The sequence below is a fragment of the Camelus ferus genome, chromosome 11 (genome assembly GCF_009834535.1).
Source record: "Camelus ferus isolate YT-003-E chromosome 11, BCGSAC_Cfer_1.0, whole genome shotgun sequence".
NCBI lineage: Eukaryota > Metazoa > Chordata > Mammalia > Artiodactyla > Camelidae > Camelus > Camelus ferus.
The window spans coordinates 33,412,704-33,427,931 of record NC_045706.1 but is presented as its reverse complement, the minus strand read 5'-3'; the positions used below and the strand labels follow the sequence as shown (position 1 = coordinate 33,427,931).

General features: G+C 33.5%; 1 protein-coding gene across 7 annotated transcripts in view; it reads left to right on the top strand.

Moving 5' to 3' along the window:
* KIF20B (kinesin family member 20B) overlaps window positions 1-15,228 on the top strand; it is a 67,584-nt gene that overhangs the window by 26,478 nt on the left and 25,878 nt on the right. For all 7 annotated transcript variants that reach the window (XM_032491344.1, XM_032491346.1, XM_032491342.1 and 4 more), the window contains 4 exons: window positions 4,219-4,372; window positions 7,295-8,534; window positions 8,850-8,988; window positions 14,171-14,290. In XM_032491344.1, the coding sequence (XP_032347235.1) occupies window positions 4,219-4,372; window positions 7,295-8,534; window positions 8,850-8,988; window positions 14,171-14,290 (1,653 nt within the window). The remainder of the gene's footprint in view (window positions 1-4,218; window positions 4,373-7,294; window positions 8,535-8,849; window positions 8,989-14,170; window positions 14,291-15,228) is intronic.

The window sequence follows — 15,228 nt, the reverse complement described above, 5'->3', positions numbered from 1 at the left end:
TATATGCAATTTTGCTAATGTTCATATGCTTAATAGCAAGGATTTTTTAAAAATTATGTTGCTTACTATGTTATATAAAGCCTTTAAGGATTTTAAAATAGCCTTTCATCTATAGAAATTCAGGTGATTTCATATTCGAATAGTTCCGTATGGGATGATTAGCCTGTCTTTTCAGCCTTTTTTAAAACAATGGTTTTTGGGGGTTTTTTTATGTTTGTTTTTTATTGCAGGCTCCTTCAGATTATTTTTTGATGTAAAAATGGTAAAATATATGTTAATAACATAATAGGTTGAGTAAACTAATAGCTAAAATTCTCTGCTTTTGTATGTCTTTTCTCTGACCAAAAAGGGTATACAATAGTTGTCCTTTCTCTGTTGTTTCACTTTCTGTGGGTTGACCGTGGTCCAAAAGTATTAAATGGAAAATGCCAGAAATAAACAATTCATAAATTTCAAATTATGCACTGTCCTGAGTCGCATGATGAAATCTCATGCCATACTGCCGGGGACGTAAATCATCCCTTTGTCCAACGTATTCCGCCCGTTAATCACTTAGTAGGTGTCTTGGTTATCAGACCAGCTGTTGTGGTATCACAGTGCTTATGTTCAAGTAACCCTTATTTTACTAATGGCACTAAAGGACAAGAGTAGTGATGCTGACAATTTGGATATGCCAAAGAGAAGCCGTAAAGTGCTTCATTTAAAAGTAGAGGTGAGAGTTCTCGACTTAATAAGGAAAGAAAAAAATTGTATGCTGAGGTTGCTAAGATCTATGTAAGAATGAATCTATTTATGAAATTGGGAAGAAGGAAAAAACAATCTGTGCAAATTTGCTGTCACACGTTAAACTGTAAAAGTTATGGCCACAGTGCATAAGTGCTTCAGATGGAAAAGCCACTTTTCTATCTTTAATTTTAAGATTAAATTTGTACAGTAAGACATTTTGAGAGCAAGAGAGACTGCATTCACATAACTTTTATTATGGTATATAATTGTTCTATTGTATTATTATTATTAATCTCTTACTGTGCTTAATTTATAAATTAAACTTTATCATAGGTATATATAGGAAAAAACATAGTATATATAGGGTTCAGTACTATGCATGGTTTCAGGCATCCACTGGGTCTCTGTAGTTAGAGAAGGACTACCGTGGTTGACCCTGCTTTGTATCTAGACAGTTAAGCTCTAATACCCACCAACTTTCCCTGTGTCATCTCAACATCAGATGGACTTTTGATACTATAGGGGTAAATAAGGAACATTTTCTAGAGAAGAGTAGCTCATCCTTTGTCTAAGCTCTTGTAGCAGGCCTTTCTTTTGGTATTTATTAGATGCATTATTCACTCTATCTGACTTTTCTGTCAGTTCTGTTGGATGTATTATCATAAACTAGCAATAATTACATTAAAAACTTAGAATTATGTTAATATAATTATTAAAGAGAGTTCGATAATGTATTTAATAATTTAATCGTATATTATTTATAATTATATATTATTAGATATTTTTGTCAGATCTGTTATATGCATTATTCAGTCTAACTTTCCTGAACTAGGAGAAAGCCCCTTGTAATAAGGTAGGGAGTAAGGAAGAAAAGCATAAAATGATTTATTTTAGTCAGAAAACACTGAGGTTCTACTGTGTGCCAGGTACTGTGTTAGATTCTGGGAATTATACAGATTAATAAAAACTAGTCCCCTTAACAACTCCCCAGTAAGAGAGAAACAGTGTAAACATAATTATAATGAAATGTGCAGGGGTAATCAGTATATGCAAGAAGCTGAGAAGAGGTGGGGATTTAGAGAGTACATTCTGGAGATGAAAATGATTAAAGTGAACCTTAAATGGTGAGTAAAATTTAGCCAGTTAAAAGTAGAGGGAGGTAGCAGCTAGTAGCTGTAGGGGACATGAAGATACACTGGCCTTCCAGATGTAGGAGTCAGAATGTGTAAAAACATGAACATGAGAAGGCTTTCAGTCACTGTAGAAAGTACAAGCAATTTGTTGTTCAAGAAGAAAGTATGAAGCAAGGAGAGGTGAGTAGTGAGGCCAGGAGCAGTACATTGGGGTAAGATGGTAGGAGGCCTTACATCCTGCATTAAAGCGTTTGAGTTTTATTCTGAAGGCAGTGAGCAGTCGTTAATTTTAAGGAGCATAGCAAAGTTGATTTTTTATTTTGAGTAGATATTTTTAGAAACTTGGAAGTTGGGATTCAGATGGAATTAGACTGAAGGCGGAGAGACCTCTGGAGGAATTCAGGTGATAGTTGATGAGAACTTTGATTTAAGGTGGTTGGGTAGCGGTAGTAGAGATTAAGAAGAGAAAATTGATTTGTGAAACAAGAGGGGGTAAACTTTTGGGAACTTAGGGCTTAACTTTTTCTAGTAACTTAATTACTGGGCTTGCAGGCTCTTCGTACTTTGATTTGGTTATTCATCATCATCTGCTTATTTGCTCTGAGCACTAGATCTGGATATTAAGTCTGGCCTTTGGTTTGGTGAAGGAAAATAAAACAAGAAAAAGAAAAGCCAGAGATAGATCACTTCTCTTGACTACTGACTTTAAAGAAAATTGTTGGAAATTTAATAAGGAATTGTATCTATTTCTGTAGTATGTTTGCGTACCACATGTGTTAATAATGTTTATGTCAGTAATAGTAAAAAAGCAATATAAAATAAGCAATATTTCTAATTTACTAGTCCTTGCCTATAAATAAAATTTTTAGGTAGGTTCTGAACCTCTTTTATCAACTAACTTAAAACAGTGTGCCCAGTTGTTCACATAAATACATAACTAAACAAATGCAAAATCATTTGGAACTTAACCTGACTATGTTGATTAACTGTTGATCTCAGGTCACTGTTCCAAAGCTTGTCTTGAAAGCAGACTCTTCCAATGATGAAAAGTTTGTTTTGAATGATTCTTTAGCATCCTTCCAACCAAGCACACCCTAGGGGCAGAAAATATTCCTTTCAATAACTGAGACTTATAGGGGGTAGATTTTTTTGTGGAGATTATATAATTTGAAGGAGGAAAAAAAAAGATTAGGTCATTATGGTAGGTCTGAGAGTAGAAGTGACAACTTGAAATTGTCATGGAGTGTTTGAAAACTCAAACTCTGCCACAGATGTGATCCCTCTACCCCAGGATTTGTCATTTATCAGTGACACCAAGGGACTAATTTGAGAAAGCTTGGAGGTATTCATGACATCCTTTGTTTAGGGATATCTAATAAGGCTTTGCCTTTTTTTTTTTTTAATAATCTGTTACTTTAGTATAAAGTCATATTTATCTATATCTTTTTAAGAACAAAGCATTCACTGATTTTATGATATAAAATGATGTTTTGTCTTCTCATATAGTTTTTTCCCCCAAAATGGATTGCCACCAGTATGCAGCAATTTAATTAATCTCTGCCTTTAAAAAAAGAAGTCTCTACCTTTACCATACCTTTAATTACTTTTATAGACATACACTTAACTGCTGAGATTTCACCCTTCTGGTTTCTGGGTACCTTTTTCTGCTAGCCCTTTAGGGAGGCATAGTCTTTGCCTTAAAAAGTAAAAATCTGAGTAATTTTTATCATTTAGATAAGCTAGGAGCTCAGTTTTAAAGCAGTATGTAGATTATATGTCTTTGAATATACATAGGCTAGAAGCTAAGGTTAAAACTTCGGGGATTTGTTAAAAGTGTAAGACATTGAGAAATTTTGGTTACAAAACAAAACAGTTGATTAGTTTCTCAGGTGGGACCTCAAGATTTTAAGTAGAAGTATCTATAAGAAACAGTTTTGTCATAATGTTTTCATATTTTTCTTTTCAAAGAACATTTTGTTTATCACTTAGAGGTGAGTGTTTTAGGGTTCTACAGCTATCTACAAACAAGTCTATAGCCCACTTGATTACCTTAGAAAATCTAAAGATGAATTTGTTTTTAGTGTTAGAGTGAAACTACACACTTAACTGATTTTAGGACAGGTTTTTTTGTTTGTTTGTTTGTTTTGTCCTCCTTAGTAAATGTACAAGTTAGTTAACATTACTCATTTCCCAGAGCCATCAGTTATTTTAGGGTGAGATTTAAGAAATAACTTAGAAAATGTTTCAGCAAACTTGAAAATAAAATTTTTATGATACAGTATTGAATCATAAGTTACATAGTTTTTACATTTATTAAAACTTTCTATACGTGAACTAATGTTAATTTATTTTATTTTAGGACAATGCTGGCACATCATCTTTAATAATAAACAGTAAATTGGTTTGTAATGAAACAGATGAAATGTCTAAGGATAGCAAAACTAAAACCTATTCAGGAAGAAAAAGATTAAATGAAGTTGAACTTCAACAAGATGAACCACCAGCAAAGAAAGGTACTTGTTCAGCTGCCAGCAGGAGGCCTTTAAGAAAGCTAACCCCTAAACCAGTAAACAGAAAAGTTACAAACAGAAGGAAATTTACTTGTCTAAGGAAAAAACCTGGGAAAGTCTAAGTGTCCCTAATGTTTACACTAACGTTACAGACTGTCTAGAGGATGAGTATATTTAAAGCTGCCTTAATTTCAATAAATATGTTTTTAGATATTGTGCTTTTGTCACTTTTACATGACTATAATTCTTTTACGTCTGTACTTACAGTAGTTAAAAGTCAGCACTTCCACTTTCATGATTATAGTACCTTTTCTGCCAAAGTATTTCCACATTCTTTTTTCTTCTTCTGCATTCTTTATTCATTTGGAGAAAAGGACATTTGACAGTAAGATTTTGGGCTGAACATTACTAAAGACAAATGTGGTCAAGTTGTGTTCTCTATAGAATTACTAAAAAAAGGTGGTCTTGTGCTTACTCTATACTGTACCTCCCTGTATTGGTCAGCTTTTACCTTCTCTCTAAGCCATCCATTCTGTCTTCTAGAAAACTTTTATAGTATAATACAGGGAGGGAGGGCTTTTTAAGAGAAGGTACATTAGCTTTAGGAACCTGATTAGCTGCTTCACTTTGAGAAAAATGAGTAAGTTAAGTCTTTCTTTACACCTGCCTCCTGAGGTTGTTAACACTAAAAACAATTGGGTGATATGCCAGTATAATAAATGTCTCATAGAACTTCAGTAAAATTAATGTTTTCAAAAGTAGATGCCTTTAGCGATAAAACAATACTAGATACATGTGAGATTGAGATGAACCGTCACCTTCTGTTATCCACTGAAGAAGTGGTGCCTTAGCTTCAGCGAGTGAGCCTTGCTATGATTTCTGTTGCACTGTTCATCTCTCTTTTCACCTTGATCAGTGCCATAGAGTAGTTCAGAATGTAGAATCGATAGATCACTAGGAAGTGGAAGTGGGCAGGAATGAGTGATCTACATGGTGGGACTTATCCTAAGGGTCACTCATTCGTGCAGAAAATGATTATAGAAGACCTATAGTTGATAGCTATAAATAATTTGGATGCGGGTAGATTTAAGTAAGTTTAAGTAACAAAAATTTTTTTTCTCCTTCAATTCTACTATTTCCCAGTTATTTACGTTATTAGCGACTACAGGGATCACATAAGGGATCATATGAAAATTGTAGGTATAACCACCCTTTTTCCTCTCTACCTGCTACTGAACAATTTCTGGAACAAAATATTCCTTTAACCACTAGAATAGTAATAGGGGATTGATAGTTTCATGGGATGTATGTTTTCTGCTCTTAAAAGGGAATGCAAGGCCATTTCCCTGCGAAAGTGAATTTACTTGTTTGAGGTATCTGTACTTTGGGGAAGCCTATAATCATGTAAACAGTGCAAGAAATAAGCCTTCAGAATAGTGATTAGGGGGCCATCCAGAGAAATACTGCCTATCTGTGACTTTTCAACCAAAACTGATTTTTGTAGCAAAATATAGGTATAGGTTGAATGTGGTATAAATATTGAATTAAAGTAACTTTCTTTCTCATTGTTTATGTTTACTTTTTATGTTAACCTTACTGTGTATAGGCTAGGTTTTATATACAGTAAAACCTATCCTATCTTTATTGCTAGACTGATTAATACTTTAATTACTTCCTGACAAGGCTGTTCTGAATATGTTCTAAGAGTCTTTTGATATAAAAAATATAAAAATGTCTGAAAGAATAATATGAATATCTGAACAAGAAAATCAGGTGCTAAACACATTAGCTTGAATTACCTTATATTATGTAATTAACCTAGTTCTTGAAGTATAGTAAAATTCAAAGAACATTACTTGATCACAAAAGCTTTATTGTGCTTACTGTAATTCACTTCAGAGTTTAGTGATTATATTGTATGCATGACTCAAATCTTTTCTCTCAGGATAAGTATTTGTGAGCTCTGAGTTTCAGGTCTTTGTTGTTTTTAACTTGCATCGATCCCATCTCTCTCTCTCGATAAAGGGTTCAGACATTTTTATAATTCGTCTTCTTAAAGGGCAAGAGGATTTTTTCGAACATTTCTAAGTCATAAAAAAAAATCTAAGAGTGGGAGGATACAGGTCAGTGGTAGAGTGTGTGCTTAGTGTGCACAAGGTCCTGGGTTCAATCCTCAGTACCTCCATTAATTAATTAATTAATTAATTAACAAACCTAATTACCTTCACCCCCAAAAAACAAACAAAAAAAGAAATTCAATGAATCCTAAGAAGGATAAATATAAACAAAACCTCACCAACGCACATCATAATGAAACTGCTGATATTATTTCCATTTTACATTTGAGGAAACAGTCATGGGGTCAAGTAGTTTATTGACACTTATGCAGCTAGTGAGGGGTAAGGCTACATTAGACTTGCCAGAATTTTAACCATTTTTCTCTTAACTTTAGCTGTGAAAGTATAAGCTATTCAGTTCACAGATCACTAATTTAGTAGATCTGTAATGTAATTGTACTTCAAAACTGTTCTTTTTAGGATATGTTTGCCTTAGGGTGTGATCCCCTATTGTCTGTCCCATATTAAGATGATAATAAAGATTTGTGGTAGACAATTTAAATACCATTGAAAGTTACTAGAAAGTAGAAACAACTGGTAATCCCACTCTGGTGGCTACCAGTATTTTCTTGCACATTCTTTGCTAACTCTCTCTGCCGTGACTTGTGGAACTATACCTTTTATATAAATGGGCTTATTCTGTGTATGTTTTGCAACCTGTTTTCTCCTTTTTGCTCAATAACTTATTTCTATCTTTCACTAAAAGTTTGCTTTCGTATGTTTCTTATGTTTGAATATTGACTTACATGGTAATTTTTTAGTTTTAGTGAGATTTGCCAGGTTAATAATGATTTTTTTATTTTTAAAGGACCTACACGTGTTAGCCCAGCCACCACTGAAGACCAGAAGGAAAGTAAAGACATGCAAGAGAGCATTTCAGAAAATGAGGAAAACATTAGATTTTTACAAAAAAATAACGAAGAGCTGGAAACACGTTTACTCATTATTGAGAATGAACTTAAAAATGAAAAGGAAGAAAAAGCAGAATTAAATAAACAGATTGTTAGTTTGCAGCAGGAACTTTCTTCTTCTGAAGAAAAGAGTTTTAGTTTTAGTATAGAGATCCAACAAATTCAGTCGAATTACGACAGTGCGATTTCTGAATTACACGTGCAGAGAGGTATAAATCAAGAGCAGGAGGAAAGGATCATGAAATTGTCAAAGGAGATAGAAACTGCTAGAAGAAATATTACAAATAATGTTTCACAAATAAAATTAATGCAAGCAAAAATAGATGAACTACGGACACTTGATTCAGTTTCTCAGATCCCAAACATAGATTTACTCAAACTCAGGGATCTGTCAAGTGGTTCTCAAGAGGATGATTTGCCGGATACGCAGATAGACCTTTTGCAAGATGATTATTTGAGAAGTAAGCAGGTTAAAGAACATGGTATTCAGGAACGTAGTAGGAAAAATTCTTTCCACTGTACTGTTGAAGCCATTTGGGAGGAATGTAAGGAGATTGTAAAGACTTCTTCCAAAAGATGTCATCAGATCCAGGAACTGGAACAGCAAATTGAAAAGTTACAGGCAGAAGTAAAAGACTATAAAGATGAAAACAATAGACTAAAAACAGAGGAGAGGGAGAATAAAAATCAAGATGATCAACTGAAAGAAAAAGACACTCGTATACAGCAGCTGAGAGAAGAATTGCAAGAAAAAAATGTTAGTCTTGGTGTTCAACTACAGCATGTAATTGAAGGAAAAAGAGCACTTTCAGAACTTACACAAGATGTTACTTGCTATAAAGTGAAAATAAAGGAGCTTGAGGCAATCTTAGAAACTCAGAAAGAGGAATGTAGTCGTTCAGCCAAGTTAGAACAAGAAATTTTGGAAAAAGAATCAATCATTTTAAAGCAAGAAAGAAATCTGAAGGAGTTTGAAGCAAACCTTCAAGATTCTGTTAAAAACGCCAAAGATTTAAGTGAAAGAGAAATCAAGCTGAAAGAAGAAATCACACAATTAACAAATAATTTGCAAGATGCAAAGCATTCACTTCAATTAAAGGAAGAAGAAAAAGAAACCAACTGGCATGAAATAGAAAAGTAAGCTAAATGTTATTACAATGTTTAAAAATGTGCAGAGTATTTATTTTATAGATTTTTCTGTGTAGCTTTTAAATTTAGGTGGGCATGACAATCTGATAAAGTGTAGCATGTAAGATGAGTGAAGAACTTGAACATGGTTTGTCTAAACCTTTTGAGCCAAATGTTATATGCGAAGATCTCTTGATAAAATCTCCTGAAATCCTCCTTGGAGGACTCATTCATAGTTTGGACATTCCATATTTGTGAAAAGATCTAATTTTGTAGATTGTCAGTAGCTCACGCATATGATCCAAAGTGATTTGTGTTTTTTAGGTTGAAAGAGGAGCTCTCTGCAAGCTCTGCTCTTACCCAGAATCTGACAGTCAATCTTCAGAGGAAGGAGGAAGATTATGCTGAGCTGAGAGAGAAACTGGCTGATGCCAAAAAGCAGATTGAGCAAGTACAGAAAGAGGTACGTTATTGGAAAAGTTGTGTTGGCCAATTTAATTGATAAAGATTGTTTTCCTCATATCAAGTTTAGACACTGATTTTAGAATTGACCAGAACTTTTGTCAACTTAATAATTCTTCCTAAAATGAGAATAGTTACTTAACAAGAGAAAACTTAGTCAGCTTATACAAACTGAAGAGTGTCCAATATTAGGAAAAATACATGCCTTATGTAAGATTAGAACCTTTTCTTTTAAGGACTACTAAATTCAAGCCCCTTCCCCCCCACAAAAAAGTAAAAAGCCAACTTCTGTTTGCAAGATAGTATTTAGGAGAGTATATAGTGCATTTGTAACAAGTTTTTATTATAATTTGATTAAAATATGAAATATAATCACGTGATTATATTTAAAATAAATGGAAGTATATATATATATAAAATTTAAAATAAATGGAAGGATATATAGTGAGGAAAAAACTGCCTTCTAGCCATCAAGTTTCCCTCCACCCTGTCAAATATTACCAATTACTTTTTTCTCTTTACTTCTCCCTCTTCTCTTTGTCCTTCTTTCCTTCTCTTCCTATAAGGAAATGGAAACATCCTGCAAACACTGTGTGAACCTTGGTTTTTTTCACTTAATAGTATATCTTGGCTGTCTTTCTATCTCAGGATATAGTCTCCAAGTAAATTTGTATGACTACAAGCATATATTTACCATTAATCAGTCCCCTATTGTTGGACAATTAAGGTAATTTCCAATCTACTGTTGATACAAATTATGCAGTGATGTCATTTTGGACATTTGTATGTCTTCCTGTGGTATAAATTCCTAAAAGTGGAACTTGTGGCTCACTGGTTTGTATATCAGTAATTTGGATATTTATTACGCTTTTTAGAGATTATGCCAAATTTGCTCACCAGAACTAATGTATAATAATAGGAGAGTATCTTTTTATCTACAACCTTATCCACAAAGTAGTATTTTATCATGTTTCTTTGATATTTGCTAATTTGATAGGTAAATAGTGTATCTCAACTATAATTCTAATTTGCATATTTTTCATTGATACAACAAATGCTTGTGGGTTTCATCCATATTATGTTTCCTACCCCCACTGAAGTTATATACTGAATATTTTGTGTGTATCTTTTTTATCTGTTAAAAATATAATTTCAACCATGTTTGGTTTTTTTATCTCTGAACAATATATTATGTTGTTCTTCTGAGACTTCCATTTTCCACATCATATCCTGAGATTCTTTTATGTATACTTAATCCCTTTCACTGCTGTGTAATACTCTGTTGTGTGACTCTGCAGTTTAGTTATCCATTCTCCTAGTGACCGTTTAGGTTGTTTCCATTCTTTGCTCTTAGAAGCAGTGTCCCTATTTATAAATATCCTTGGCACACATGTGCAAGAGTTTGTGTAGCAAGTTAGAAGATGTAAAGGGGTGTCCTGAGTATTCCTCTGATAACTAATAAAATGTTCTTATTGACTATTTGTCTATTCCAGTTTTCACTCTGTGAAATCCATTTGTTCATATTTTCTTTTAATTTTGCTGTCCTTTTAAAATTACTATTGTATTAGATTTCTTTATTGTTAGCTCTGATTCTTTTTTTTTTTTTTAGCTCTGATTCTTTGTCATTAAAATATACTGCAAATACCTTCTAGTTTACCTGTTGAAAATCAGGCCCCTTCATTCTACGAATGTCCTCAGAATAAAAGCTAGTTAGTGCTCCATTTATTTCTGTGATTCTTTTTTCACTTAGTTTCTTTTTTTATCTCAGTATTTCTTTACTTTTTTTGTTAGTTCCTCAGTACTTTTAGAAACATTTAAAACTTTTTAATCCAGCATTTTTTTGTTGTTTTCAACAGAGGATTTGTTGGTTTCTTGTAAACTACTTGAAATTGAACTCTGGAACAATTTATGTAACATAAAAAAATAATCTCAGAATAATATAGCATTAATGTAAATTAAAAACGAATGGAAAGAATGATATGAACTTTTTGATTAAATAAATAATAATTTTCATGGCTATTAGGCCTGTACTGGTAAAGAAGAAAAGCTCTTGCTGGAGGCTTGGTACCCTCCACATCCATCTCCTTTTCCTGTGAGCAGAGGTTCTTTTTTTCCCTGACAGTTTCTTAAGTACTCTGATACCTGGAAGCTTTGGCCTAAGTCCTGTTGCTTTGTTTATAATGATTTGTAGTGATGTTTAATGTGTTTTCCATTGCTTTATTAGTGGTTAAGTTCCACGATTCATTGTTAATGTATTTAGCAGGATTCTGATTTAAGTTTAGTGATAAGTACTAAGTTTTTATTATAATATGGGAAAATGCTTGTGTTATAATGTTAAGTAATATAGAAACTGAACTCAGTTTTTTATGTATAATAGGATTAAAACTATGCAAACAGTCTGTATAATATAGACTGCAAAGAGATATATAAAAATGTGTATTTTGATTATTTTAGGTAATGGCATTCATTATAGGTGATTTTTTTTAAAGCTCTACTTGTTGCATTATTTCTTATAACAGATATGTATTCATTCATAATGAAGGAAATGTAATAAAGTTTTTAATCAATGGAAAAAGATGGATATGTATTCATTCATAATGAAGGAAAGGTAATAAAGTTTTTAATCAATGGAAGAAAAAATACAAAATTTATGTTGTTTTCTGATAATTATATACAAAAAGTTTCCAGGCCAAGCAATAAGTATTTGAAAAGTAGACATGACCTAAACTGTAATTAGGTGTAAGAAAATTTTTACTCAGATCAGCAAGTTAAAAGCAGTGCATAATTTAGAAAAGCACTTGTTTGTCACTCAAAAGATTTGGATTGTTTGCTTTCTAGGAGTGTAATTTTGGCCAGATCAGCCTTTGTTCCCCTCCTAGTTGGATATAAATTACTTATCTTTGGATTTAGTGTAGATTGTGAGCTTGTAAAATAAATTTAGAATGAAATTGAGGTTTTAACACCTCAGGATCAAGACTAGAGTTTCCAGAGGTAGTAGACAGGCTTGAAAGCTTTATAAATTCTGGACAAATGACAGGTAAATGGATTAAATTCTCCAAAATACAAACTGCAGTCCTAGTCTTACGCACCTTATTGCCTTTTGTTAGGTTCCCTTCACTTAGCTAAGTTGTCCAGAGGAAACTTTAGATTTATTGTAATTCCTACATATTATAATAGGATTTATTATAACTCCTATTATCAGTCCATATGTTGTTCATAGTATCCTCAGCAAAACAAATAAGGAAATAACCGTTAGGGTGAACTTACAGCCTTCATGCATTTTCCACGTTTCTATTAGTTGAAGTATGAGTGAGGCCTGTGCAGCTTGATTTTGAACTACTGATTCTGAGATCTGGGACTCAGATCCTCTCTTGACTTTTCTACAGTATGGGAGAAAATACCATTCCTTTGTCTTTTCTGATCTTTTTTTTTTAATGTATTTTTTATTTTACATTGCTTTAATGTCGTTTGTTTATTTCTGTTTTAAGTGATATCTTAGCTGAAGATTCTTAGAGTATAGAAACTTCCTGGTTTAAGATACTGTTTCTGAACACTGTGATTATCAGTAAGCATTATCAAACATGGTGTAATTGACTTATGTTCGTATGGAACTAGTTACTCAGTTTTAAAAAAAAATAGCTTCTTTTTCCAGTTAAAAGCTTTTCATTATAATACAGTATTAGGAAATTTTTTTTAAGAAATGAAGATAAAAGTAAAAGCCTTCTCCCTGATCTCATTTTTCCAAATATGACCATTCCTGACAATTCTTCTGTGTTCTTTTAGCTCTTTTTACATGCATTTTACATAATATATTTTTGTAATTATATGTTTATATATTTTTATTTTTATAAATCAGATCAACTATATATAAATACTGCTTTTTAAATTTATGCTAATTTTAAGATTTTTTCATAGCACAGTTTAGGAGGTATCCCTTTTTAAGTGATGTTTTATTTTATAGATAACTAACATTAATCTAAGGGTATTAAGAGTGTTTTCTATTTTTCAAAATAAACAATGTGTAATGTCAATGCTAATAATTATAATAGCAGCTTACTCTGGATCAGTTGTTCTGAATTTACATGTATCATCTCATTTAATTCTCACGCAAATATTAAGAATAGGTACTGTTTTAACTTGCATTTTATGGCTAAGGAAATAGGCATTGAGAGATATAACTTATCCAGGTTTACTTGGCTGGTAAATGAAGAGCCAGGATGGAAACTGAAGCAGTCCTCATGTGCATCTTGCTGCAAATAGTTTGTATCTGTAAAGTTGATGAAGATGGTGTTTATTACTGGAAGCCCCATATTTTTAAACAAAATAAGCCAGTAAAAATATTACTAATTGGTGATTACAAAAGGAATATATATATTTATTGTAGTAGATTTGAAGCATACAGAATACCTAAAAAGGGATGTAAAAATCCCCTGAAAACAAACCACTCAGAGCTACTATTATTATGACACCCCCATTATGAGGGGGAACTTTGTTCAATTAATTTCCTTCAGTTTTTGAGATCTCTAGGATTGGTACAACGGAAACTGGCCTAAAAATGTACATAGATTACCTGTGTTTGTTTGTTCCTTCCTTCCTTCCTTCCTCCCCTCCCCTCCCTTCCTTTCTTGCGAAGATTTGCATACTAATTCATAGTGCTTTTTGATTTCTTTAGCAAGTTTGTAGAATTAGGTTACCAGTAACACCAAAATCGATTGACCTTCACTTACGTGGGTACTTTTTGATCTTGTAATTGTTCCATTTTCATCCTCTACGTGCTAATAGCTTTTAAAGTATTTCTTATATTTCTGGATCACAGTAATTAATAAATCTTGGAAATCTGAGCCAGTATTTTTCCCCTAGAGTATCTCTATTGTTTTTTCCAAGACAATGGTTTTGCTATTGCATGCAAGGGGCTATGTTGATTCTTTTTTGTGAATACTTACAGAGTTTAAGATTCTTAAAATATTGTAAGAAAAATATGAACTCCACATATGTATCTCCTTTGGAATGTCAAGCAATTTTCCGATAATTTGAAGTCATATCACGTGTGTTCGAATCTGTAGTTTTTCTTACATGCTTTAAAGGACATAAATCTTTGAGTCAGTGGCCATGAATTTTAAACAACAAAAAGCAATTAGTATTTATAAATATATTTAATTTAATTTATAAATATTACTTTGTAGGTATCTATAATGCGTGATGAGGAGAAATTATTAAGGAGTAAAATTAATGAACTGGAGAAGAAGAAAAACCAGTGTTCTCAGGAAATAGAGATGAAACAGCGAACCATTCAGCAACTCAAGGTAACAGTTTTGTTTTTAAAGATGATTTAAGTAGCTTCTGTTGGTATATTTTAGTGTTTAATTAAGTGTGTAAGTTTTTTTTTTTTAAGTAAAATATGGATTTTATTTGAGCCGATCTGAGGATTATAAACCCGGAGACAGTCTTTCAGAAAGCTCTGAGGACTGTTCTACCTGCTAGAGGTCAAAACAGAGTTATATACCTTTTTGAGATAAAGGGTTATATATCAAATGATGTCTTGTTGACGGCTTACACACAGTCCAGATGTACAGTACAAGTGAGTAGTGGGTCATCTTGATCCCTTACACGTTAAGAAGGAAGGTTATCTCCTAAGGAGTTATCATGCTGGCACCAGGAGTAGCTCTTTACAATCCAGTAGGCATTCCTGTGTCTTCTAAGGAGGTTTGGTTAATACAGATGCATAATGCACACTACAGGGGCAGGGTGGCCCTAAGGGCACAGAGAGAATTGTATGTTTGAAGAAAAAAATTTTTTTCTTGTCCTGCCTTAAAATTAATTTTGTTTCATCACCAGCCAGTGAGAACTCTGAGGTGGTAAACCCAGCTTGGTTGTGTGGTCAGTGTGAGGAGCACTGCTGGGGCTGCAGCAGACACGCTTTTGCATGTGCTGTCAGGGAGGGACCCTGCAGCCACATCTCTGCGTGAGTCAGGGGTAGCTGGGGAGCCCTGTACGCGATGCCCGAGGTCAAGGGGGTTCCCCTCCTGGGTGTTGGGTGTTCTGAAACTGTTTGGACAGCAGGTGGCTGAGAGGTGTGGGCTGTGGCTCCCAAGGACCCCACCCTCTCCTCAGTGGAGCTGGCTCTGAAAACCCCTGTTTCTGGGTCTGAGACCAACTGTGTCTCTGTCTTGTGCTGCAATAGGACCTCCCAGGGTTTCTGGGGGAATTGTCTCCTAGCCTGCCTCCATATCTGCCCCTCCCC